Below are 27,608 nucleotides of genomic sequence, written 5' to 3'. Positions count from 1 at the left end.
TGAAAATAAGAAGAGATTGGGTCTCCAGATCCAAAGGTAAAATTAAATAACTGAAATAAAACATTCCTAATAATTTATTCACAGTGAAACCTTAACTCAAATCCATGCCTCTCTAGTCTGTAGTTCCTGAATTTGCAGCTCCCAAACATGCTAAATATAAGAAGATGAATGATAAATCCTCTTAAAAAGGAAAGGAGGAAAATTATTTGATGTCACACTCTGTGAAAACTCAGTGACAGAGAACTTCAGTTATCCCGTACAAAATGTCATTGTGACAAGAATTCAATAGGGACCTGGCTTTGACATCTGTGATCTCAGGTGTTTTAGGAAATGCCACTAGAAGCTTCCTTTGTGGTCAAGAATTTTAAACGGTGCCTGGAAGTGAAGAGAGGTGTATTAGGGGCAAGGCAAGGAAGGACCAGGAGAAATAGATTGGAAAATAGGAAGAGATCCCATTAAACCTTGGAGGATGGTCTAAGAGTTTTTTGGGAGCTGGCTGAATATCAGTGATGTCGAGGGTAATCTCTTCATTATAATCAAGCAATTAAGACTGGAGTAGAGAGGAGGAAGTATGAGAGACAGTATGAGGGATGTGAGATGTGCCATGGGCAGTCTGATGGGGAGCAGTGAGCTAGGGAAACAGGCATATGGCTCCCCCTTGAAGAACCAACCCTAATGGTTTGCTTCAGATGTCTACACGGCAATTGCCTGGAGGAGGGGCAAAGAAAAATATGGGCTGGTGGAGAGATCCACTTTGCTCTTGCAGCCCCAAAGGTGAGAACCAGGAGCACAGGGTAGAAGCTGAGGTGGACGGCTGCAAGTCTTCCAGGGAGGTACTCCCTGATGGTCCCACCAGGACAAGGAATGAGGGAACCCAGACTATGGTGGGCATCTGGCCACTGGGCATGGGCCAACTTCAAAGTCATGTTCAGTGGGGCATGGACTGGCTGATTTCAAAGATGCCATCCTATGCTGAGACCCAATGAGTTTATAATTAACTCAGTGCAACACTACAGAATCTTTCAATGGGGCTATGATTAGTCTCAGGAGTGATGGAAGATCAATAATATGCCTCCTTCTGCAATTTCAATGGAACTACTTTTCCAGTATTTAATTTCTAATATTATCTGCAGAAACAACCCAGAGAGAAGAAAATTATTTAAAAATGACTACTGAAATTTTTTAATTTAAAAAAAATGTTGATGTCACATTCTGCAGTCATGGGTCACACAGCATGTACCTGGCCGCGAAGGAGAAGGGGTGGCAACCCCGGGAGGTGCAGGAGTGGCCGCAGAGGTTCCAAATGAGGTCATGATTCTTTCTTCTATGTTGGGAAGCTCTCTGAACTCTCGCACTGTGAAGACCAGTCTGGGGTCATTGGTGATGGTCTGCAGCTCTGCTCTGTCGATGTTCCGGTCTCCTACTCCTAAACTCACAATCCCCGAGGAACGGATCACCTGGGCAAACCTGGACACGTCATCCTGGGATTTTCCACCCAGGACCAGGACCAGGTGTTGGGGCACCCCGTCTTCTATGCGACTCCCCGCAGACTTAACAAAGAGGTTTCTTGCCACAAATTCGAGAGCCCTGCCAGTGTTCAGTGGGGACCCCCCTCTGAGCCTCAGGCGCCGTATGGCGTCCAGCACCGGGGCCTGGGATCTGTAGGTCTTCAGGTAGAATTCTGGGAAGACATCATTGCTGAACTGCACAACCCCAACTCTCACTTTACTGGGGCCAATGTTGAGTCTTCGAACAATCCTGCTAACAAAGTCTCGAATATGTGCAAAGCCATCTGGCCTAACGCCCTCAGAGCTGTCGATCAGAAAGACGATGTCTGCAGCATCACTCTCAACTGCTACAGATCAAAGAAGAAAAAGGGAAACGTTCAGTGTGTAAGTAACCCTCGCCTGTGTTTGGTGTGCACCTTGCACCATAATCTTAATCAACCTTAAAATTATATCCCAAGATGCATGTATTGTTTGTATCTTGGGCTTTTCTAAACTAGCTGTTAAAAATTGGACCTTTTACACCAAAGCAATTTCTGCTTCTTGAAATATTTGAAGTTATCCAAAATGTGTCTTTCTGAATTTACTCTATTTAAATTTTGGCATTGTGGTCTGGGTTACTACTGATTTCTAAAATGTAAGCAGCTTTTAGAAATCAATCCTGGGCTACCATAATCTACAGAATCATGAACTGTTGCTACCAGAAGAGACCAAGGACACTGGGGTCTACATCTTTGTGGCACAAGAAGAGAAACAGCTGAAGCCATAGGTCCTTGCCTTGTCCAAAGCTATCACTTAGCAAGCGAGATCCCTGAGGAGCCCAACACCAGCCCAGCGTGCTGCCCAGGCTCAGCCCATGGGAGCAGGGCACATATAACACAGTGCCATATCCAAGGGGTCACATTTATGCTCCCCAGGCATTTGCGTCCTCGTATTTCCTTTTTGCTCACACATCTTTAGCATTTATACAAAGTTTTTATTTTTCGCTATTATTCCTTCTATTTCCTTTTCTTTCCTTTTTTTTTTTTTTTTTTTTTTTTTTTTCCTGAGACAAGGCCTCTTTCTATCTCCCAGGCTGGAGTGCAGTTACACAATCACAGCTCACTGCAGCCTTGACCTCCCAGACTCAGGTGACCCTCCCTCCTTATCCTCCAAGTAGCTGGAACTACAGACATGCACCATCATGCCCATGCCTTTATTTTTAAAATTTCATTTAAAAAATTTTTTTTGTGGCCGGGCACGGTGGCTCAAGCCTGTAATCCCAGCACTTTGGGGGGCCGAGATGGGCGGATCACGAGGTCAGGAGATCGAGACCATCCTGGCTAACACGGTGAAACCCCGTCTCTACTAAGAAATACAAAAAAATAGCCGGGCGAGGTGGCGGGCGCCTGTAGTCCCAGCTACTCGGGAGGCTGAGGCCGGAGAATGGCGTGAACCCGGGAGGCGGAGCTTGCAGTGAGCTGAGATCCGGCCACTGCACTCCAGCCTGGGCTACAGAGCAAGACTCCGTCTCAAAAAAAAAAAAAAAAAAAAAAAAATTTTTTGTTATTTTTTGAGATGGGGGTCTCACTATGTTTCCCAGGCTGGTCTTGAACTCCTGGACCCAAGTGATCCTCCTGCCTCAGCCTCCCAAAGTGCTGGAATTATAGGCATGAGCCACAGTGCCCAGCTTCCCCCACCCACCCTAATTTTCTTTACATTAGTGCATTTTTTTAATATTATTTTTTTGAGACAGAGTCTCACTCTGTCGCCCAGCTGGAGTACAGTGGTGTGATCTCGGCTCACTGCAACCTCCACCTCCCAAGTTCAAGGGATTCTTCTGCCTCAGCCTCCCAAGTAGCTGGGACTAGAGGTGTGTGCCACCATGCCCAGCTAATTTTTGTATTTCGCGTCGAGATGGGGTTTCACCATACTGGCCAGGCTGGTCTCGAACTCCTGGCCTCGTGAACAGCCTGCCTCAGCCTCCCAAAGTGCTGGGATTACAGGCATGAGCCACCACACCCAGCCTAGTGCCTTTTCAACAATAAAATTAATCAAAAGATCCTGAGAAAGATGAGCCACATTTTCCTGTTAGTCAGAATTTTAGGTACTCCTCAGATGCCATTTTATTAAACTTGTATGTTGCCACTCCACACATTCCAACCTGCCCTTTGCCTCATACACAATTGGTCTATTTACAGTATAAATGCAGCACAGTGGAAGCTGAGCAGCTCCTGTGATGGAGCTGTTTATTCTAAGAAAGAGAGAATCAGCCCCGCATTGGGGAGCTGGTCCAGCACACACGGCCTTGGGGTTCTTCTGTAGAGCACACATGATCTCACAGAACCCCCACAACAGACAAGTCCACTGTGTGATCATGACAGGGCAAGATGAAAATGAGAACACATTGTAACCCTATCTGAACACAGACAAAAAGAAAAACATGGTGCAAACCACAAAAAGGACAAAAACACCCCCTATCCTGGTTAATAAGAGTGACTGCTCTTCTCAGTCTATACCAGGGCCATCCTGCTTCTAGATAAGACTTAAGATACAGCTACATAATCACCTCCGCATCTTGACAACATCCAATCCAGGCCAAAGTTCCATTTCTTTAAGCCTTCCACAAAATGACCTGCCACCAGCTCAAGTCCCCCCAGTCCTTCCCGCCACCCTCCTATGGAGATGTCCCATGCTTCGCCACAGTATGCATTCTCCCTGGATTCTGTGAGCAATAGACCCGACCTGCTCAATCACAGGTGTGTCCTGGTGGGGGCTGGCTGGTGGGCATGAAGAACATAACGGTGCTGGGCACAGTGGCTCACGCCTGTAATCCCAACACTTTGGGAGGCCACAGCAGGTGGATCACTTGAGCTCAGAGACTTGAGACCAGACTGGCCAACATGGCAAAACCCCATCTCTACAAAAAATACAAAACTTAGCTGGGCGTGGTGGTATGCACCTGTAGTCCTAGCTACTCAGGAGGCTGAAGTGGGAGGTTGACTTGAGCCCAGAAGGCAGAGGTTGCAATGAGTTATGATCATGCCACTGCACTCCAGCCTGGGCAACAGAGCCAGACCCTGTCACAAAGTAAAAAACCATAAAGGTAAGGGCACACAACCTTTATTTTAATTTAATTTATTCTGAGTACCATGGCCTCTGAGCCTGTTATTTTTCATATGGAAAATACTCCAAGGAGAACTTCCGACACCCGCATCTCACCTGGAGGCGGATAGCGAGTGCTGGCTAGGAGCTGCTGGATCTGCTCTGAGGTCAGGGTCGTGATGGGCGTCAGCAGTTTCTGCTCCAAGCTGGGCAGCTCCCTGAAGGTGTTCACCGAGAACACATATTCGGGGCTCAGTGAGATCTTCACCAGCTCCTCCTGGTCTGCGTTTCTGGCGATCATCAAAGGGGCCACGCCAAACTGCTTGAGTTCCACCGCCGGGTCATCCACCTCATCGTCGGACTTTCCGGACGAGATGAGGACCAGGAACTGTGGGACGCCCTCTTCGATGCGGCTCCCCAGGGGCCTCTTGAAAATGTTCCTGGACACATACTCCAGGGCACTGCCCACATTGATCTGCCGCCCTCCCTTGGGCCTCAACCGCTGCACCGCGTTCTGCACTTCATCCTTGCTGGAATGGGCGTTCAGCAGGAACTCCACCTTGGGGTCATCACTGAACTGGATGACGGCCACCCGGGTGGTGTCAAAGCCCACATCCAGGTAGTCAACCAGCCTCTCTATGAGGGTGCGGATGTGCTGGAACTCAGGCCCGGCACTTTGGGAACCATCGATGAGAAAGACCACGTCCCTCTTGCCGCCAACACCTGCGAAACAAATGTGAGCATGGCTTCACCTTCATCGTCACCAAATTCTTAGCGTTCATGAACCACTGCCCAGTTTGTCATGGAGTCACAGGCAGGGCATCCGAACACCAATCACCACTGTTAAAAGTCCAAGAAGTGGGAGTCCTGATTGTTTCAGTGTTTCCATGTCAGAGAGAAGGGGAGCAAAGGATGAAAAACCCGAGGGAGGCAGAAACCGGAAGAGCTGCCTCAGGACTAGTGAGGATGGTGCTTTGGAAGGAGGGGACCTGCACTGCAGCAGGTGCTGCTCGGGGACCTGAGGGTCGGCCACTGGGCTTCACTGGAGGCAGAGGCCTTATCAGATGGAGTGACCTCAACTGGAGCACTTGGGGGAGGAGCAAGGATGAATGACAAAGGAGGGTGGGCTCAGAGAGGCTGAAAGGAAAGGAACTTTAGAGTATAGATAAGTCTTTAGAAAGAGACAGGTGCTGCTGACAGGGGAAGTAGAGCATCAGAGAGGGTGTTTATGAGAAAAGAAGCAATGCATTTTATCATGGATGGAACCATCCAGTACCGTGGAGAAAGGGTGGCACAAGAGCAAGAAAGGGAACTGCAGATGGTGCCACTGAGCAGGTGAGAGGAAAGGGAGCAGAGGAAGTGGAGACAGGCCACCCACGGAACCGTGGGATGACGTGGCCGGGGACAGCTCTCTTCAGGTTTACTTGCATTTTCTTGGAGAAATGGGGCTCAAGATTACCAGCTGAGAGTCAGCTGGGTCAGGAGAGGTGTGAGAAAAGCCTCCAAATGGGAGAAGAGGGAAAGAGGGAGGCCGTTCTGGAGCGCAGGAGAGTGAGTGGGCGAAGAGCCACAGGGTTGTGGAAATGTACGTTCCTGACGACAGAAGCTGCACCCGCACTGTGACAATATTCCCAAAGTCCATTCTCGGCAACCTGGGGCCAAGACACAGCATAACAGAGGCCTCCTGCAGGCAGATACGTTTTGGAAATGTTGCATTTCCTGTCTTGTGTTGGAGACACACAAAGCACGTTAATTAGGGAGAAAGAACATCTGTTTCACTTTGTTTATCCCCCTGTTGCCCAAATTTATCCTATCACAAATGCTTAGGAACATCCCACAGAAACCTGGTGGGCCACACTGCTCTCTGCCCCGGACACCAGCGAGGAGAAACCAAGTCCCTCTCAGTTGCACCAAATAGTCCTCCTCACCACCCTCATCACCCACTGTATCCTGCGGTGATTTCCTTTCACTTGCTTTTACTCCTTCCTCCGCTCCTCCCACCTTTCCTTCTTTTCTCTCCTCTTGGAAGGGCAGGCGAGTGAGTGGGTACAAGGGAGCAAGGCCGCATCTGCCTCCTTCGCCACTGTGAGCCCCCCCCACCTGAGTATCCTGGGAGAGTGGCCCTTGGAGGGCATTCATCGAGAGGTGGATATATCTTCCCTCCTTCCTTCTCAGCACCAGGGCTCCCACCATTTTTTAGTTTATTGTACCAGGCCTACAAAGAGGGAACAGGAAGAAGGAAATAGAACTATGGTCATAAGAGCCGGGTGGTCTTCCTGCCAGTTAAGACACTTACTTCTCAGCACCAAGCAAAGTCAAAATCGTCTTCACACCTTAGCTCCGGAGATACCAATATTTCAGAGTCTATGTCCCAGCTTGCAGAGTGTCTCTAGTCAGACTCCTTCCTGCCTCACAGAAGGCTGCTGCCAAACCTACCAGGGGAACTCAGGACTGATATGGAACAGGCATTATCAGTTAGACGGCCCCTCCCTTCGGATATCCAGACAGAAGCCTTCATGCAAAGTTAGGGAGTCTGAACTCCAAGCTGCATATATGTCCCTTTTGGAGAATTTAATTTGCCCTAAAACATGAATCTTAGCATCTCCCACCTTGAACCTCTGCCATTTCTGCCCATCGAGGCCAAAAAGGGCATGCGGGTTCCTAAATTTTCCTGTAATTTTAGTTTTCACTTCATACGGCAGGAAAAGCAAAACTGAAAACACCTTGTGGCCCACAGTCCAGACAAGTAGCCCCAGACAGTGACACAGAGTGAGGACGCAAAGAATTCCCTGCGTACCTGGGCGCGGCAGAGGCTGCAACACCGGCTGCAGCCTGCTCAGCTCCTCGCGGGTGAGCTGCGTCACCCTGTCGGAGATGACCTGTTGGACGGTACCCAGCTGGCGAAAGGTGGGAATGGCCACGGCAAAGTCCGGGATGAAGGAGATGGTCTGCATCTCTGTGATGTCAGCGTTCCCGATGCCAATGCCGATGGGCACAGCCCCGCCCCTCTTCAGGACCACGGAGGGGTTCCGCACATCATCCCCAGACCTTTCGGCCGTGAGGACGATCAGCAGCTGGGGCACGCCTTCTGTTATCCTGCTTCCCGCAGAGCTGACCAGGATGTTCCTCAGGACAAACTCCAGGGCAGCCCCGGTGTTGGGGATCGGCCCTCCCAGCAGGGTCAGCTGGCGGACGGCGTTGACGACGTCCTGCTGGTTCATGTATGAATTCAGGTAGAACTCGGGCCTGGTCCGGTCGCTGTACTGCACCACGGCCACGCGGACCCGGTCCTGGCCCACGTCCAGGCTCTCCACCACTCTCTGGACGAACTCTTTCAACAGAGGGAAGCCGCTCCTGACGCCCTCAGAGCCGTCAAGCAGAAACACCACATCCTTTTCGCCTGAAACTGGGAGGAGGACAGCCTGATAACTCACACAGGCTTCATATCAGCGAGGTGGTAACAACTTCATATCAGCGAGGTGGGCTGTACAACAGCACCCCAAGGATGTCCAAGTCTAAATCTCTGAACTTGAAAAAAGGACTTTGCAGATGTGCTTCAGTTAAGGATTTGGGGATGGGGGAATGACCCTGGAATTAGCCAGGTGGGCCCAATGGAATCAATCACAAGTGTCCTTATAAGACAGGGTAAGAGGCTCAGAGTCAGAGAGAAGATGTAAGGATGGAAACAGAGGTCAGAGAGGAGAGAAGGTGCCAAACTGCTGGCACTGAGGATAGAGGATGGGGCCAGGAGGCAAGGAATGCAGGCGGCCCCTGGAGGCTGGAAAAGGTGAGCAGATGGAGAATCCCTTAGAACCTGTAGAAAGAATACAGCCTGTTGACACCTTGTTTTTAGCTTAGCAACACTGGTTTCCAATTTCCAACCTTCAAAACTGTCAGATAATAAGTTTTTTGGGGGGGGTATTGGGGGCGCGTGTGAACAGAGTTCTGCTCTTGTCACCAAGGCTGGAGTGCAGTGGTGCAATCTCAGCTCACTGCAACCTCTGCCTTCTGGGTTCAAGTGATTCTCCTGCCTCAGCCTCCAGAGTAGCTGGGATTATAGGCATCCGCCACCACACCCAGCTAATTTTTGTATTTTTGGTAGAGATGGGGTTTCACCATGTTGGTCAGGCTGGTCTCCAACCCCTGACCTCAGGTAAGGGCCCTCCTCAGCCTCCCAGAGTGCTGGGATTACAGGTGTGAGCCACCGCGCCCAGCCTGTTTTGTTTTTAGCCACTAAATTTGTGTTACTTTGTTATAACAGCAATGGAAAACTAATACACCAATATAGGGACCCCTTTTATTTTTGAACTTTTCAGTGCTTGAAGAGTATTGTTAGCTTTCAAAGGTGTATTCAAGAAAAAACTTGGGATGGGAGGAGAGATATGGGATGGCAGCACCTGCACAGCCACTAGCATTTTATTGATGGGAGGTTTCAAGTGAGTTGCTCTAAGTCACAAGTGGGTTAATGGGAGGAAATGGAACCCAGACGTCAGAGTTACCATCCCAAGCCAATGGCCAATGGGCCCAGTAGTCGAAGGAGAGGCTCTGGAGTCTCCGCTTTTCATCAAAAGGCGTATAGGGGAAGTTAGTCTCTTCACTGCATTTTTATCACCGAATGAAAGTAGTTAAATGAAAAGTCATGGCCGTGTGAATTAGCAGTTGGGGGGTTTTAATGCAGAGTTTATGATGGAAATTTATCTGCCTCTTCTAATCCTTTAATTTTTAATGAATGTAATGAAGGACTGATAACAATATAACCATATGATATGGCTTTTATTATGCGTACAGTAAAAACTTTTTTAAAAAGGATTTTACCCACTGATATCTAAATCTTTGTAACATGTCTTACTATGAAATAATCTAATGCCCTTAAAAATACTCACCCTGATTCTCCTGCGAGAGCAGCTAGAGAATCAAAGGAAAGAAATCTCATATTCTATTGTTCCTGCTGAAACCAGCAGGCGATTAATTTTCCACCTTTCCTGTAAACTCAAGGAGGGCTTCTATCTGAGGACCAGTGGCCAGCAGCCTACCCTCAACTCATGCATTAGAGAACCGAGTGGCAGAAGCAACTAGCATTTCTCTACCGTACCTGGTGCTGGCGCTCCATTGTGCACTGATTTTAAGAGATTCACAATCTGTGGTTGAAGATCTCCAATCTTGGGAAGCGACTCCGCAGCCAGGATAAACGCTGGAGACAGCACGATCTGCTCTAACTCAGCAGGGTCCGCATTCTTGGCTTGGAAGATGAAAGGCACGACCCCACTCTGCTTCAGGTTACTTGCTGGCCCGTCCACACGGTCAGATGACCTTCCCGCGACCAGCAGCACCAGGAACTGAAGCACTCCATCCTCAATCCGGCTGCCAGCAGACTTCACAAAAATGTACCTCTGTGCGTAGTCCAGGGCGTAGCCCAGGTTGAGGGCTTTGCCCGTCTTGATCTTCATTCTCTTCACGAGATTCAGGATCTCAGGCTTACTCTGGTGCTCATCAAAACGGGACTCCACCTTGACATCATCGCTGTACTGAGCCACCGCAATTCGGGTCCCTTCTGGCTTCACATCGAGCTCATCGATAATCTTGTAGAGAAAGTCACGGACAACAGGGAACTGGCCCACAAGATTAGCTGAGCCGTCAAAGAGGAACAGAATGTCTCGCTTGCTCTCTGCAATGAAGGTAGGTTAGGATACAATGAGGGACAAGAGCACAACAGGCACCAAAGTGACTTCAGCCCAGCACCATTTGACAATGGGAGTTAGCATAACTCATCTGATGACCACTGTGCCAGCAAGAGAAGAGAAAACCCAAATTCATACCACTTGTCTTGAAAGTGTCCTATTTCAAAGCAGTGCATATTTACAAAACTAGTGACTAGATCAGCCTATCCCATCTAGCATCGTGCTTCTTCAAGAAACCAAGCCAGGGAAAAGCTCCACCGGGTTCTGTTCTTACATCAGGTGGCAATCACTCCAGGAAAACAGATAGCATTTTCAAACTGTTACAAATAAAAGTATTGAAAACATGGCACTTAATATACTTTTGCTTAAAAAATTGATCTCAATCTCTAGGGAAAAAAAAGGGGGGGTTGATATGAGTCAACCACTCTAAGATAACTGGGTTGCCATGAATCTGCTGTAATTGAATGATCAGATCATTAAATTTGAGGTTACGAGCCAAGACCCACAATAGTGCCCATTATTGCTGTGTGGGTCAGGCTCTTTGTCAGTGCTTCCCAATCTGTTGTAATAAGACAATAGGAAACACAGATGACAGGCCCTATGGTGCCACAACGTGTAATGTAAATATCATTCTCAGTTCAAACAACTCTTAGAACTGTTTTGATTAGGTTTCAATGGGTTCAGTCTTGCCACTCGTTTGTGTGATGTTAGCAGACTGGTAGATCTAATACAACCATATCTTACCACCGTAATAATTTGCAATAATAATAGTAAGTTAGGCTTCCCCTAGAAACCATTTTACCATTGCCTGAAGACGCACCCTTTGTTTGTTTTATAACAAATAATTTTCTAGATACAGCAGATGTTGAACATTTAAAAATCATGTAAAAATAACAATTTCAATGTTTAAATAATCCCAAGGCATACTCATGTAAGAAAAATGTCCCTCTCTGTCTCTCTCTACCCCATGGCCCCCAACTCTGGATTCGAACTCTAGAATCCTCATAGTCATTAGAGGAAAAAAATCCTTCTGAATAAAGGGTAAGGCAAAATGGACAGAACGTAAGCTGGATGTTCTAGACTTTCCTTCGTGAATACCCTTTAGACAGAGTCCAACCTTGCTGGTACAGTGTCTCAAGTCCCCATTCAAACTATTTCAATGGAAGGGAGACAATTGTCTTTCTACAGTCCACAATGCTCTTGAGTTCAGACTGGCCAACTACCAGCCAGGGTGGTGCCTGAGGAAGAAGAGGGAGTTCCCGGCAACAGGGGAGGTTTACCTGGCTGGGCGAGTGGTACTTCCTCCACACCTCCACTAACATATGTGGTTAGGGGCTGAATCAGCTGCTGAGGCAAAGCTGGCAGGGAGCTGAAATCATCCATGAGATACACCAGGCTTGGGTTAAAAGCAATCTGCTCAAGCTCTGCCTTATTTGCCTGGCTAGCTCCCACACAAAAGGTCAGGATGCCCGCGCGTGTCAAGGCGTTGGCAGCTTGCAAATAGGAGTCCTCAGACTGCCCGGCTGTGAGCAGAAGCAGGAGCTGCGGCACGTGTTCACGGATCCTGCTGCCGCCAGCTTCCGTGAAGTGGTTGGCATGGACATAGCTTAGGGCTGAGCCTGTGTTCAGACCAGAACCTCCCTGGAGCTGCAGCTGCCTCAGGTGACCAAGGATATCTGACTTGGTCTGGTATGTGTTTAAAGAGAACTCCGTTACAGGAGTGTCACTAAATTGCACTAAACCAACACGAATATTGTCATTTCCAACATCAAGGCTGTTAACTAGGTTCATTACAAAGTCGCGCACATAAGGGAAATTGGTTTTTCCAACGTTGGCTGATCCATCCAAAAGGAAGATGATATCCCTTTTGTTTGCGTGAACTGCAGTGAAGCACAGAAAACAAAGTGAGACATAGACAACCACGGAGAGTTTTATCATGTGTGCCTACAACACGTGCACACATGCCAACATTTAGAACACAGAGAGAGTCAGTGTGGCAAAGCATGCCCGTCTTATAAAATATGGCAGATGGCTGCATATTTTCCTCTGGTGGTGGCTGGTGTTTGTGAGACATATTGGTAGCCGAGTTTACAAAACCAAATTGGCTCAAAGAGAGCTGCAACATCAAAGTTAGAATGTTTACAAACAACAAAAATGATCAGAATCCTTGAAACAAAACACTCCTTCCCTAAAAATGAATTCTATGAAGGTGCTGCATCATTCCACATCACTCATCCCAGACAGGTTTAAGTGTGCCTGGCTAGGTCCTCTGGGGCTCACCTCTATCCACTAACAGAGGGTCTTCCATCCATAGCTCAGAAGCAGTTAGCCCTGGGAACATGAGTTCCTTAAGGCTAAAAAAAAAGAAACAAAAGTAGTCTGGTCTCATATTGAAGTCTTCTTCAGACTTTCCTGTTTGTCATTCTCTACTGGGACTCTTCTATTAGGAAGTCACAGCCTTGCTAGGTAATCATCCAACAAGGGAATTCCCCCAAAGTGAGATGATGGGACCATAAATACACAGTAAAATAGAAAGAGACAATTTGCTAGGCTTGGCCAAAGTTATACACATCAAGAATAAAAAGTATAATTCTCAAAATAGCGTATTTGACCCAACACATTTAGCATGTGCCTTTAAAATTTTATTTTTTTATTTCTTCCCTGATGCCCTACTGTAATTTAGACCTCACAACTAATTGTATCCTAGGTTAAGTTGAACTTTGGCTATGAAAGTGTTGATTAAAAGTTTTAAGAAAATTTTTGGAAGAGAGAGAGAAAGAGATGGATTTAGAAGACCAGGGAATGTGAAGAGAAAGCATGTATCCAGGCAGCATGGGTCATGCATCAGCCAATCCTCTAGTCATCGAGTCTGCAAGGAGGGAAAGCGTCATTCTGTGATACTCATCTTCTCTTCATTAAGGATGGTGAATTGTATTTCTTCAACTCATTAGCTCATATATCTGTATAATATCTTTAAAAATAACTCTCCACTGACAATCATATTAAATGAGGGATTTGAAGAACCACTAGGTTTGAACTCCACACTTATCCATTCAATATGTTTCCCATTGAGGGTAATCCCTTAATGAAAGAGAAGAGAGGGATTAAAAACTGAGGACACTGTGCCCTAAACAGCTCAGACTGAGGCTGTTTAGAAGTAGATGGTCAACTCAGGAAAGGAAAGCTACATCCCGGTGGTGGGGAGGAGACTGGACAGAAATCACCAGTAGAAACAGAAGAACACAGGGATCTGACAAGCAGTAAGAACTGAGATGTGACCTCCTCGGCCAGCAGCTTCAAAGACAGGTGGCCCCATGGTCCTACGGTTTAAATCACATGGTTCTTATCAAGTGAAATTTTATTGTATGACGTTTCAAACCATACAATCCTCAATCCAGTGCAAAAGGGAACCTGAAATAAATTGTGTTTGTTGCTGCTGTTTTCGTCACTTGTGGTCTCTTAGCTAAACACAAACACACTTCATTTCGTTTTGTTCTCAAAAGTCCTGCCTGGAGACCACCCCATTGTGTGTCTGAAGCCATCCCCACCATACCTTCAGGGGTTCCAGTGAGGGTCCTGAGAGGTGCCAGCAAGCCAGGCAGCATGCCTTGCAATGGGGCGGCACGGAACTCAGCTGGGATGAACACCAGGGAGGAGTCGAAAGCAATCTCTTCCAGCTCAGCCTGATCGGCGCCCTTGTTCCCGATGGCAAAGGCCATTATGCTGCTTCTCTTCAGCTCCTGGGCGGGCTGGCTGATTTCATCTAGGGACTTACCACCTGTGATCAGCACCAAAAGCTTAGGAATCCCCTCGGCAGCCCGGTAGCCAGCTGAACTTGTGAACAGGTTGTTCCGAACAAAGTCTAGAGCGGAGCCCGTGTACAGGGCCGAGCCGTCCAGGGGCTTCATTTTCCGCACAGCGGTTATGACTTCCCTTTTTGTGGGATGGGTATTGAAATAAAATTCGGGCCTCACAGTGTCTGCGTACTGGGCCACTGCCACCTGGATAAGATCCTGTCCGATTTCCAGCCTCTGGATGACTTTAGCAACGAAGTCTCGGATGGCATTGAAGTTGGCCAGTCCCAGTGCAGACGTGCCATCCACCAGGAAGACTATGTCTCTCTTGTTGACTTCAATGACTGTAGGTGGCAACATTATAAGGCAATTAGAATGGCCTTACCAAGCACAATCAACAATGACTTTCTACAAAGCTAACTCCATTTAAAGGACACCCCCATTTACTGTGGCCAGTGTGACCACAGGGCCGCCCCAAAGGGAATTTGTCCTAACGAACACATAAGTTACAGTTGCCTCCCCACCTGCTGGCTCCCCTTCCACCCTGCCCAGTCAGTACTTTTTACAAAATAGTTGCACAAAACAAATTTAGTTTTAGTAGCCACCTGTTTTGTAGGCTGTCACTGAAAATGCAGTAAGTTCTTTTCTGCCACAAATACACAACTTGGCCAGAGTGAAGCCATTGCTTGAATAATTAAAGAAACCACTGATGTCTGCTCAGAGAACCCTTTGCCTCATAGTCTTGATTTCAAAATGCTCATTGTCAAGTGCACAAGCTGAAAGAGCACATCCCTGTTCTTCTCAGTTCTACATTCCATGTCTTCATTTGACAGGTAAAAGAATTACTTAACATAAAACTTATAAAAAGGAAATTAGCATCAAAGTCAGCAAGTGCTGCAAACATTTTTCACTTAAGAAATCTGTGCTTTGAGCAGGCACAGTGGCTCACGCCTGTAATCCCAGCACTTTGGGAGGCCGAGGCAGGTGGATCACCTGAGTTCAGGGGTTCAAGACCAGCCTGGCCAACAAGGGGAAACCCCATCTCTACTAAAAATACAAAAATGAGCTGAGCGTGTGGGTGGACACCTGTAATCCCAGCTACTTGGGAAGATGAGGCACGAGAATCGCCTGAACCTGGGAGAAGGAGGTTCCAGTAAACCGGGATTGCACCACTGCACTCCAGCCTGGGTGACAGAGCGAGACTTTGTCTCAAAAAAAAAAAAAAAAAAAAAAAAAAAAAAAAAAAAGACCTGTTTTTAAAGGTCCTAAGTAATACATTATGACAGTGATAACTTAAAGGCAAACCATAAAACAAAAACATCTCAATAAGACACTGTCTGACAGTGACTGTGAACTGCCGTATCCACGTGTAGGCACCCCACCCATATTGCAAGAACCATGAACTCTATTAGACCACAACACCTAACCCAGAAACCTGACAGAGCTTCCAAGAAGTAGAGGAACATAAATGATTAAACCTGAGATAGGTTGTTTGCAAAAGAGTCCTCCGTTACTATATACCATCAGATAGATTGCATGGCAAATTGATTTTGTAAAAGCAGACAAAGGAAACAAAGTTTGGGATGAAGGTAAGGAAGAACTTTCTAAGAATCAGAGCTACCTTCTAGAACTTATTTTTATTTTTATTTTTATTTTTATTTTAGGACAGAGTCTCACTCTGTCACCCAGGCTGGAGTGCAGTGGCACGATCTCAGCTCACTGCAACCTCCGCTTCCTGGGTTCAAGCGATTCTCCCATCTCAGCCTCCTGAGTAGCTGGGATCACAGGCACGCACCACCATGCCCGGCTAATTTTTGTTTGGTTTGGTTTGGTTTGGTTTGGTAGAAATGGACTTTCACCATGCTGGTCAGGCTGGTCTCAAACTCCTGACCTTGAGTGATCCACCCGCCTCGGCCTCCCAAAGTGCTGGGATTACAAGCGTGAGCCACCACATCAAGCCTAGAACACATTTTTGAAATACAGTTCACTTCTAGTTGTTTGGACCAGAGGCTGGGAGCATGATACCTGGGGTGAGAATCGCTGATACATGCCTCAAGAAATCGTTTTAGGACAACAGTGCCTCATCTGGGTGCTCACCTGCAGCACCAAGACAAGGTATATGTTCTAAGAGAAGGGTAACATGTTATGCACCAACATCCTTAATACCATAACTCAGTTGCCTACTGGTGTTAACAATGTGTGCAGAATATCATTGAACCTTTCCTCGATATTTCATGGTCATTGCTATGAACATTGATTCTGGGCTTTCCTTCCTTCATTTAATTTAGAATATGCTGTCTCTCTGGGCTACCCCTTTGATTTTGCCTTAAAATATCTTTGCAGATAAAACTAATGTTTAGATGTCTAGAAGACTTCTTATACCTTTGTACCATTAGAGAGAATATACATATGTATATATATATAGATATACACACACACATATATAGAGACACATATAAATTCCATATACACTATACCATGAATCTACCACTCATGTATTTACTATGTGTATCACACATGACAGAAAAATAGACAAATACTCATAAAACAATGACCTGAGAAGCTTCTTGCTCCTATACCAACTGGCCCAGATGGTTATATTATTCTTTATAAGTACCAGCAGTGGCACAACTCTTGGGGTGGGAGAAGATAAATATCATACCCTCCCCTCCCAGGCTTTCCCTCCCAACTCCACGTCTTCCCTCCCCCCCACGTTTTTCCTCCCCCCCAACGTTTTCCCTCCCCTCCCACGTTTTCCCTCCCCCACGTTTTCCCTCCCCCACAACGTTTTCCCTCCCCTCCCACGTTTTCCCTCTCCCCCCACATTTTCTCTCCCCACCCCCACGTTTTCCCTCCTCCTACCGATGCATCACTAAAACTTCTCCCGATGAGCCAGTGGGAAGGACTACCTTCCAGATCTGATGAAACAACTGGCCTAGTCTCCTTGCACCCAACATGGATTCAGCTCTGGGAACCCTGAAATGCACCTCTTGTTCCCAGAGGCTCTGTCACAGAGTCCCCTTTGACTAGGTAAGAGGTCATTTACGTTTTATTTTTATTCAAGTCGTGGGAGCTCATAACAGATGATATACCTAAAACCATGCTTAGCCAAATACAATAAACACTGAAAAATATTGAGTAACTGGAAGAACAACTGAATTCCTGTGTTTGCTTCATGACTCTGACGCAAGTCACCTAGCCTTTACAGAATCATTTCATTTCTCTGGGGGCTGCACCATGAATCTCCTCCGACCTGATGATAAAAACCTTGGGATTCTCACAGCTGACCCTTCCGTGAGCCAGGTCAGGGATGCATCTGCACTTCCTTCCACCTGACATAAATATCAACCCAAACACAGCTGTCTTTTCTCTTTCATGTGAGTCTGTGGGGCCTGACTTCACTGCCTTGTTGGGAGATGAACTTGAAGGTCCTGCTACTCCTCGCCAACACGGCACAACCCTCTTCAGCCCTCCTCCCGCGCCTCTCTATGTTGTCCTCCATGCCTCGTCCCTGCGCCTCCATCAGACTCTCCTGACAAAGCCTCCATCAGGCCCGCGGTCTTCCTCATGCATCACCCAAGAAGGGGACATTTCTGGAGAAGACCACACAACCAGGTACCTGCATGTCAGAACTCCAGACCCCCATCAGGAGACCTGTGCCTGCCCACCATCCTCCCGTGCCTCCCTGGGAAGTTGACTGTCCTGTCCTCCAGAATGACTGTCTCATGGCTGTGCTCTCTGCTCAGCCCTCTGCCACTGCCTCCACCATGCCAAGGCCTCCTCATCTGTCTCTGAGAAAATAGAAGCCCTCAGAGGAGAGCCCCGGCTCCCACCCCTAACCCACAGCCTACCTGCCTCTGCCATTGGCTCCCAACCCACAGGCCCTGCTCCCTGTGGCTTCTCATCCCCCTACAGCAGCTGCTTCTCCAGCTTCCACGCATCCAGGGAGCCTGAACCTGGCTCCCTGTCAGGCTCCCTGTCCAGTGTGCTCCAGCTACACTGCTTTCTGACAGTTCTGGGAAGAGACCAAGCACCTTTGTGTTGCAGGGTCACCCCTCCTGCTCTTCCTTCTGCCTGGAGCACTCTTCCCCTGCTCTCCACATGCTCATCTGCTTGGGTCCCATGCCTTCTCAGGGCCTTCCATCCACCTGATCTAAAATTCTCTTCCCCAGTCTTCCTATCACAGCCCTGTTGAGTGCCCCACTGCAACTTATCATGCTCAGAATATTTTGCCTGGACACTAGTTTATATTATTATCTCTTTCCCCATTATCCTGTAACAGACAAGCAGCCACATCTGTCTCATTAAACAGCACCATGTCTCCAGTGCTTGGCATAGTGTCTGACACATGACAGATAGTCAAGGATATTTGTTGAATATTTACAAGTTAATCACTGATATTAAACATGATGTTTGTAATGAAGGTTGAAACTCTACTTAGCTAGGGAAAAGCTGAAACAAGGGTCATGTTCTGCCCATTTTCATTAAAAAGTTGAAACTTCTCCTGGTACAGACATATCTTCATCTGGTGCACCTCCTTTGTCATAAATTCAAGAAATCAAAATCCAGAGAGGTTGCATTTATTTAAGTTTGAAATAAGTTTGACCTGCCCAGGATCACACGACAGGTTCACATAAGACCAAGGACCAGAGACCAGCTTTCCCATCTACAGCCATGTCGCATCCTCGGTGTTTGCAAAACATAGGGAAATGTCTGGGCTTCTATACTTTGGGATGCAAACTAAAAGTATGCAAGCTCAGAGAAACCTTGGCAGGTCATAAATTTTCACTTGACTGTTTTCTTAACTGCCAGAGTCACACAACGGCGCCATGATGGAATGAGCGTGAGCAGCTCCAGGCACCCGGCAGGCAGTCCTGCACGCTGTGTTTCCATTGCTTCTCAATCTCCATTTGCACTCAGAACATTATGCTCAAAATTCTAGTCTCCCTATTAGCTCATCTGAAGAATCTGGGCCAATTTTGTGGTCCCATCAAGTGAGAGGAAAAGCTGGAAAACCGTATGCAGCAAAAGCTAAGCCACACGGAATTGGCCTTTCAAACTTAAATAAATGCTAGGCATAGGCTTCTCCAGAAGGCAATGCTCACATACACTTTTCTTGCTACATCACCAGATCACAGTTCCAATATACAGATTAAGTAGAGATGCCATTGCCTGAGCTTTCTACCTGCAATTTTTATTACAACAAAAGCCGCGGTTTAAATTCATCTGAAGCAAATTTGAGATAACTCAGGGTGAATTTTGTAACCCTTGTAAGGAAATGTGGTGATGTTGTCTTTACATGAAGGCAGCAACTAGAGCTAATGATTAGCAAGGCACTATTAAGTAGATGTCAGTTCCTTAAATATATAGATAGTGATGTTTTTCATCAAGATTTTAAAATGTTCTACTCTTAATTTCATACAACAGTATAGTCTCCAAAAGGGTTATTTTTAAATTATTGTCACTCCTTTATCAAAGGAAAACCTCCCTTTATCAATTGTAATTGATACGATGGGTGAAGCAGTATCTTATTACAATATTTATCCTGTAGACCCAGACTTTACTTATAAAGTTAACATATAAGAGCTGTGATAGTGTGTTATTTCACCCAAGAAAATTTAGATGATTTGTTGCAGATGATAATCAGAGTCTTATAGGAGCCTCGGTATCCATTCATCAATTTTCATTGAGCCCATACCCTGGAAGGACAATGAAGAACAAGGTCTTATATTCAAGGACTGATCTTGTTAGAGCATCCCAGTGTGTAAGCAACACCGGAAGTGAGTTGGGTGTTTCTGGAAACTGTTGGGGGCCACTGTGTCCCTAATTTACCAAATGACATCCTATTGGCCTCACCTAGGTAATGAAATTGATAGGTCTGAAAAGTGACTGATGTCTCAGAAAACAGTTCAAAAGGTGGAGGAGGCTATGTATCCTGATGCCCCCACCACACCTCCTATGTTTGTTAAGTGCGTATTTGTTATGTGACTTGGTTGTTTTTGTTTGTTTGTTTGTTTTTTAAACCACTCCAATTGGCTGTTTTGCCAAAGGCCCTCCATTTGAGCCTATATCCTAATATTGCCACTCAAGAGAATTCCTCCTACACTTGACAAGCACAGGAAAAAAAAAAAAAACAAACTTCATAAATATTCCATCAAGCGATTGCACTGTTATTTCTTACCTTCAGAAGTGTAACTCTCAGCACCCTAGCACAAAAGGACTTTGAGGAGACACCCTCACTCCATCTGTGCTTTTGGAAAGACACTGTGAGCACACTTCTAACACTGACTTTTAGAGCCCAGTGCCATGGTCCTGGAGTAACTTTCTCAGAACTGTAATGAGCCCCTCAAGCCCATTTTTAGAAAGACTGGATTATAAGTAGTTTAATAATCTCAAAGCAACAGGTTTGTTGAATTAGCCTTAAAAGCACACTTTCTCAGCAACTCATACTCTCGTAAGAGATTTCACTCACTCATTGGTCTTTAGTTTTTCCGCACACTGCAACAATCACAAACATGACATCCAGGACCCAGCTCATCAGAGAAGGACTGGACTGTGGGTACTTACAGCTTCTCCTGTGGCGAATCATGCTGGTGCCCACCTTACCTCTACGAAAACCAACACACACAACACCCCACTCCCACACAGATGGTGAGAAGAGGATACATACCTTGTGTGACAATGGTTGGCGGTTTCAAGACAATGTGCCTTTGGGCCACGCCAACAATGTACGGCAGTAATTTCTCCTGGAGGTCCCCAAAGCTATGGAATTCCGGGACAGTAAACACCAAGTTGTCATCGGTAGCTATGTGCTGAAGCTCTGCCCTGGAGGCGGCCTGGGCTCCGAGGCCGAATGAGAACACGCTAGCCTGCTTCAGTGCTACCACCCCGTAGCGAATCTCGTCACTAGAAGGCCCGGCACTTATGAGGACCAGCACCTGGGGAACCCCTTCCTCCACACGGCTGCCCCCTGCCCGGGTGAAGTGATTCTCCACCACGAAATCAAGGGCGAGGCCAATATTGGCCAACTCCCCACCAGCAAACCCGAGGGCTTTCACTGCACCCAGAACCTGGGCCTTGGTGGAGTAGGTGTCCAAGGAGAACATGGTTCTGGGCTCATCGCTAAACTGGACCACCCCCACTCGGATCTGCTGAGTTCCAATTGGGAGTTTCTCAAGGAGATTTACAAGGAAGTCGAGAATGACTGCGAAATTGACACTTCCGGTGTTGTTTGATCCATCAATAAGGAAAATAATATCAGCAGAGTCTTGTGCTTTAAAAGAAAGAAATGCAAAAAATGTGAAAGCATTAGAACAAGTGACCACATGCATTATTCAGTGTTCTGACATGTTTCTTTGGAAACCAATAAGAAACACGAAATATGGGCAAACAAAACACATGTTGATGAAGGAATGTGAAATTCTCTTTCAGTTCTGCATTCTGAATGGATAAGAGGCAACCTCTTAGGAATCATTGTATAAAAAAGGGACATTTATAGCAATTTTTCATTTGTGCTGTCCTCATAGTTAAATTTCCAAACATCATATTCACTTTTCTGAGGGGAGAATCTTGGGTGCATATTCTAGAAATTTGTTGGGAAATGTAGTTGCATGAATTGTCTGCTACCAAACCTACCGGGGAAAATCAATGAGTAGGTTAAGAAAACTTTAGAGATGATTTCTAATTTTTGGTCATTTCCCCTGCCTTCTCAAATGATTAGAAAAAATTTTTATATAAATCCACAGCTATAAAACAGTCACGATTTGGTGATTCCTCAGCCCAGTATGTTGCTCGATGCCTTAAGCAACTCCTGTTTCTTCTTCTTTTCTTTAAAAGCCAAAATGACCTTGTACATGCAACTTTGTGAATCAGAACTCAAACTACATTTAAAGTTTTCACGTAAAAAACACTTTGATGAAATTTTTGTGTTTTTTTTTTTTTTCTCAAATGATGTTTAGTTGTATAAAACTCAAATGCAGTTCTGGGATCGGGCAGGATGTTTTGTTCATTTATTTTGTCATTGCCTCTATATTCAGTCACCTAATGCAGAACAGTGTTAAGTAGAATGATATTAAACCAGTCATGACATAATTATCCAACCTTGTTTTTATGACATCCTAAACTAGTTACCTAGAAGGACTATGAGCATCAAATAAACCCCAATCAGAATTCGCCTGGGGTTACACAAAGGACAGAAAAACAGCTGACCAAGACCTCTTTTCTCCCCCATAACGGCGAACAGAGAATTTCCATCCTGATACTGAGAACAGGGATGTACAACAGCCCTGAGGGAGGAATAGGGATCGAGAAATCTAAAACGCAGGGCCAGAGATTTCACAGCCTTAGTTTGAATGTTTAAATTTGGCTGATTTAAACTCAAGGAAGAGCACAATTATTCTAGTCGATGTTTTTGATAACTTAAGTATGTGTTAGGGACAAGAAGAGATTATGTGTGCGCTTATCTATTTATATTCTGGGATTCCAGAAAGATACACTCAGGGTATCGTTTTTAAATGACGGTAATATTACAGGTAAGACCATTCACTCTGATCTCTGATTTTTCAATGACAGTGAACATTTTATATTTAAAGTTAATGTTTCCTTGTGCCAATAAAATTGTTTTTGTTCTCACTGTAGAAAATGATGCAAAGCTTGTCTCACTTTGGGAGTGAGGAGTTCCCAAATTGAGGAGTTCCGCTCTAATGAAATTACATTCTTACCCGAGCTCTTCTCATTGTGTGAACTGAAACAGAGATTACCAGGGTTGGAACTGCTCTCTTCCCTTCCTAATATACACGAAAGTTCCTGACAATATATTTGCAGATTAATTCTTTGCATAGGGAAATATATTAACCGGGCAACATTGCTATCGCAATCCTTCTTATAAGATATAATGAGTAGGATAATTGTTGTGCTACAGTAATTAAGATCTTGTGTTTTTAGTGATTGCCACACAAAAATTTTATATAAGACTGAGCCCTTGATTAGAGCCCAAAGCATTTGCCACTGTTCAGCCAAAATATACGATTCCTGAAGGATCTTCAAGAGGCTGTGGTGCCAGGGGGTGTGAATTACACAGAAAGCCGTAGAAATGGCCTACATCATTGTATAATACAGAGGCTCCACAAATCCCACAAAATTCCTCAACATTTCCCAGGCTTAAACCAATGACCTCAAAGGACATGGGAGGGTTTGCCACTTCCTCAGCATATCAAAACATTTAAAAGAAGGATTAAATATGATCAATACAGTCAAGTTTTTTTAAAATGATCCCTAAGTCGCAGGATAACACTATTTCTTCTCCATTTGTAACTTACTTTTGGGTTGAAATTTATAATCGTGCAAGTAAGATAAATGAACCCTGAGGGAAAATCCTTGGACATTCTCTTCTAAAAGACTGAACATCTACAGTGAGCGGTCATAGAAACACATTGGATAATTTGTCATCACTGAATAACAACATTATCCTCTTACACACACAATAATGGGACATACAAGGGCATGCTTTGTTATTCAGGAGAGCTGAAGCCTCAAAGACACACAGGGGCCATGTGTGCTTGTGTACAGCAAGGCGGACCAATGACCAATGTTAATGTTACGAGGAATCAGATCTATGCACAATTTGAAAGCTTTAGAGTTGTCTGGTTTTCTGCTTCTAGGCTTTGTGTATCACAGCCTCTATGGTGTTTTCTATGGAAAAGTTTTACAGTGTCCAAGGAAAATTCACAGTTTCCTTCGACATCCCTGGAAGCTCTTTTCCTGAACTCACTGGTGTGGGCACAATGCCTTTCTTAGCTCATGTGATGCCTCCTTTCATTAAGAAAAACAAGTTCACATTCTTATTTCCTATGCAAAACACAAAATTGTAGATATATTTTACAAATTTAAAAATTCTTCATCCTTCACAAAGAAAAGAAAGCTGATACCATAATCTTCCCTGTCACCTTTAGCTTTTGTTTAAAAATAAAGATTTTGTGTCTCAGGTATATCCATTTTTTTAAAGAATGATAGAGGGATTTTTTAAAACACAACCATTGGAGATTGATTATTTGAGTAGAGTTCATTGACAACTGTGGTGATTGTTCAAATTTTACACATATGTGTGTTTTATAATCAAGAACGCTCTATGGGGAAGTTACCTAGCAGACAGGTAGTAAGAAGAGCAGCCCTAACGAACTGCAATTTCTATAATGCCCTTCTAACTGCCTTTCCAAAAACTATAAGCAGAGATGTACTGTTCTTCCTAGGATTATTATTCTATGTTTTTGCCGTGGAACATGCAGTGGGACGTGGTGCTAGGAGGAATTGGAGAGTGATGTTAATTAGAAAAGAGACATGAACGGATTAATTTTCTGCCCTGGTGCTGCTAGTGGCTTGGACACTAGAAGACAGAGATGCTTTCTTGGCATAAAAACAAAGGTTTTATCATCTGTGTGGAAACACACGGTGTTGGTAGTTTCATTTAACATTCATGATGGTAATCTCATTGTTTGTCCATTACATAATGGTTAAACATAAAGGCAAACGCAGCTATTTTTGTGAGTATAACAAAACGTCAATAAAAGATGGTCCATTTATCTACTGGTCCCTTTCACTGTTTGTTTGTTTGTTTGTTTGTTTGTTTGTTTGTTTGTTTGTTTTAGACAGAGTTTCACTCTTGTCACCCAGGCTGGAGTGCAGTGTTATGATCTTGGCTCACTGCAACCTCCGCCTCCTGGATTCAAGCGATTCTCCTGCCTCAGCCTCCCGAGTAGCTGAGATTACAGGTGCCCACCACCACACCTGGCTATTTTTTGTATTTTCAGTAGAGACGGGGTTTCACCATGTTGGCCAGGCTGGTCTCAAACTCTTGACCTCAGATGATCCACCTGCCTCAGCCTCCCAAAGTGCTGGGATTATAGGCGTGAGCCCCTTTCACTGTTTTTTGATAGGTCTTTGTTATTATCCTTATACTCCAAAATGTGATGGATCAGGGAATTAATGATATTGATACTATGGTAACAAACAGTGCTGTTCATTGTAGATACCCTCTTGTCATTTCCTGGTAACCTGAGTGGTTTGGGGTGCTCTTGGGGACACCCACCTTTTCCTGTCATTTGGCAGGACTGATGCCTGTGTGGTAATGCCAGGGGGGAGGCCTGTCATTTGGAAGCAGGGAATACTTTTCAGTGTTTGAACTGCCTCTCACTCCTTCCTATTGAGAAGTAGACCCACTGGGTAAGGGCATCAGCACTGCCAGCCCCGTTAAAGCTGAAATCAGGGGTAACCACTGGGAAAACCATTTTATGAACAAACTGCTGCAACACCCTGGGGCTGGCTAGTTCTGAAACCCTCTTCTTCACCAAGCTCTGCCTGCCCAAGACAGCTGGTTCCTTTCTGCTGACGTCGGGTCATCTCTCTTCAGCTCCTGCTGTCTGAATCCTTGTTATGAAAAACTGACCTCTGGTACTGCTTCTCTACAACTGCTCCATTATTCTGATTGCAATCTCACAGCTCTTCTGCTGTCCCTCCCATGTGGTCCTATAGAGTGATGTGTGCCTCCAGGCCTCAACTCTCTCTTTCCTGCCCCACCATCCCTGTGTATTCACAAGAGACTGACTCTCCATCAGTCACCTGACATCCTACCTCCTGTCTCAATGGCTGTCTCGGTGGTAACCATTTTTAAAAGTGTAGGAGAAAAGTCTGTTCATAAATCTTGCTTCCTATGATCAGTTCCCCTACGCCATGTGGTTGCCCACTCATTCTTTTTTGATTCAAAGAATTATCCACTTCCTCATGCCTACTAAATACACAGAAGAGTCTCTAACCTTCCTACGTGATTTAGTTACATCATGTTCAGCCTGCATCCACACTGCAGGCTCTGTGGTCATCTCCAGACTTTGAGGACTGTATGGACAATGCTTGTGAGCACCAGCCTCTCTGGTTTCTGTAGTGGCTGGCTGTCTACAGTTCCTACACATCCGAGGACTACACTGAGCACCACTGGAAACTCCTCCAGCCCTGAGATTGGCCCTTGGAGGTCTCCCTATCTACACACCAGCAGTGTCTCTGACTTGCATACTCAGCTGTCTCCAGGGCTCTCCTTCCAAGCCCTGGCCTCTCATCCTCTGGCTCTTCAGAGGTCTCCTGGCCCATTCTAGTTCTCATTAGCTCCCCACACTGCCAGGACACCATGGCAGGCTATTTTTGGAATTTACTAGCCACCACTCTGGATTTCCTTATTGAGAAAATTTTCTTCTGTCCTCTCTATTGTTCCCTTTTTGCAAGTCCCAGTTCTGGGAACTCTTTTGATCCTGGGAGTGCCTGAGACATCTGCAGAAAGGCAGGGATCCACACTAATGGAGATGCCCACTGACTCATAATCTCTGATAGCAACTGGACACCACTGCAAATCAGCAGTTGCTTCCTGAATGTTTTGTGACCCCTCTTCACATCGCTATAGCAGCTAATCAAAAATAACTTCAATCCCTCCAAGACCCCAAGCCTCACTGCTCCCCCCCTTTATTGAGATGATGGATGTCAACTCAACTTGAATTCTCTCTCAATGTGCCTCTTTTCCACCTGAATATCTTGGAAACACAGCCCCTTTTCTCATCCCTTCCCTCCATCTCAGAGAACCTGTGTGTCTCCTTTCTGGAGCCCAACTCTCCCCTTGGATTCCTCTCTCATTTCCTGCTCATTCCACCCAGAATTCTCTGCTACCAGCTATCAAATGGCTGCATGGACTGATTTTCTAACAAAGGGGAGGGCCCTCTGCTCTGTCCATCACTAGTGAGTAAACTCTGAGCACTCATCACAGTTGCTGTGATATGGTACAGTTTGAAATTTTACTTGTCAAATTCCTTCCCACTGGCCATTTAGGCACTTAGCCCTGGAAGGAGAGCTAATGGACTTAACTGGTTAAATAACTTGTCGGCCAATTGTCTCTGTACATGCAACAGCACATGACACATCAATGCAATGTCCACGTGCTCTCAATACTTCCAGAGTGGCTCTCATCAATGCCATTAGAATTAGAAGAGTGGCTGTGGGCACAGCCATGATTACCACATGGAGGATAAGTAAGAAGACCAGACCCACAGCCCAAATGCACAGCCTCCAGCTCTGGCTGTCACTAATCATCCAGGACTCAATTCCTTCCAAATTGATCTAGACTGGATCATAGCTGAGGTTTCTTGCAATTCCGATTCTACCAACACTCTTAAGTTAACTCCATGGAGTAGAAGAGAGGAGCTCTCTACTAGTCCATTGGACACAAAAACAGATGCCCTCGCTCCCCTCTCAGTTCATGCACTGTCCAACAGGGAACTTTCCTTAAATGAAACAGATCCCAACACCAGATACAGGGGTTTGATCAGATGCACATCTCACCACTCTGAGGCTTTCTTTTCTAAGGAAGGCAGAGTGCTTCGTGGGATCATGATATTAGAATGTGGGTTTTTTTAGAGTGAAAATATTAGTTGTTTAAAAAAAGACTCTTCTTGTACGTAGGTGAATGCCCTACTTGGGGAGAAGACTACGGAAGAATATTCCAAATTAAACCTTTG

The 27,608-nt window shown here is 45.7% G+C and overlaps 1 protein-coding gene across 1 annotated transcript in view; it reads right to left on the bottom strand.

Moving 5' to 3' along the window:
* COL6A3 (collagen type VI alpha 3 chain) overlaps positions 1 to 27,608 on the bottom strand; it is a 92,154-nt gene that overhangs the window by 43,527 nt on the left and 21,019 nt on the right. The window contains exons 4-10 of the mRNA XM_050751689.1: positions 20,732 to 21,334; positions 13,821 to 14,405; positions 11,548 to 12,147; positions 9,682 to 10,254; positions 7,387 to 7,995; positions 4,707 to 5,312; positions 1,241 to 1,855 (exon numbers count right to left, since the gene is read on the bottom strand). Of these exons, the coding sequence (XP_050607646.1) occupies positions 1,241 to 1,855; positions 4,707 to 5,312; positions 7,387 to 7,995; positions 9,682 to 10,254; positions 11,548 to 12,147; positions 13,821 to 14,405; positions 20,732 to 21,334 (4,191 nt within the window). The remainder of the gene's footprint in view (positions 1 to 1,240; positions 1,856 to 4,706; positions 5,313 to 7,386; positions 7,996 to 9,681; positions 10,255 to 11,547; positions 12,148 to 13,820; positions 14,406 to 20,731; positions 21,335 to 27,608) is intronic.

Source organism: Macaca thibetana, chromosome 12, assembly GCF_024542745.1.
Source record: "Macaca thibetana thibetana isolate TM-01 chromosome 12, ASM2454274v1, whole genome shotgun sequence".
In the NCBI taxonomy this organism is placed as follows: Eukaryota; Metazoa; Chordata; class Mammalia; order Primates; family Cercopithecidae; genus Macaca; species Macaca thibetana.
The sequence above is the reverse complement of the archived record's forward strand: the minus strand, read 5'-3'. Positions and strand labels throughout refer to the sequence as shown.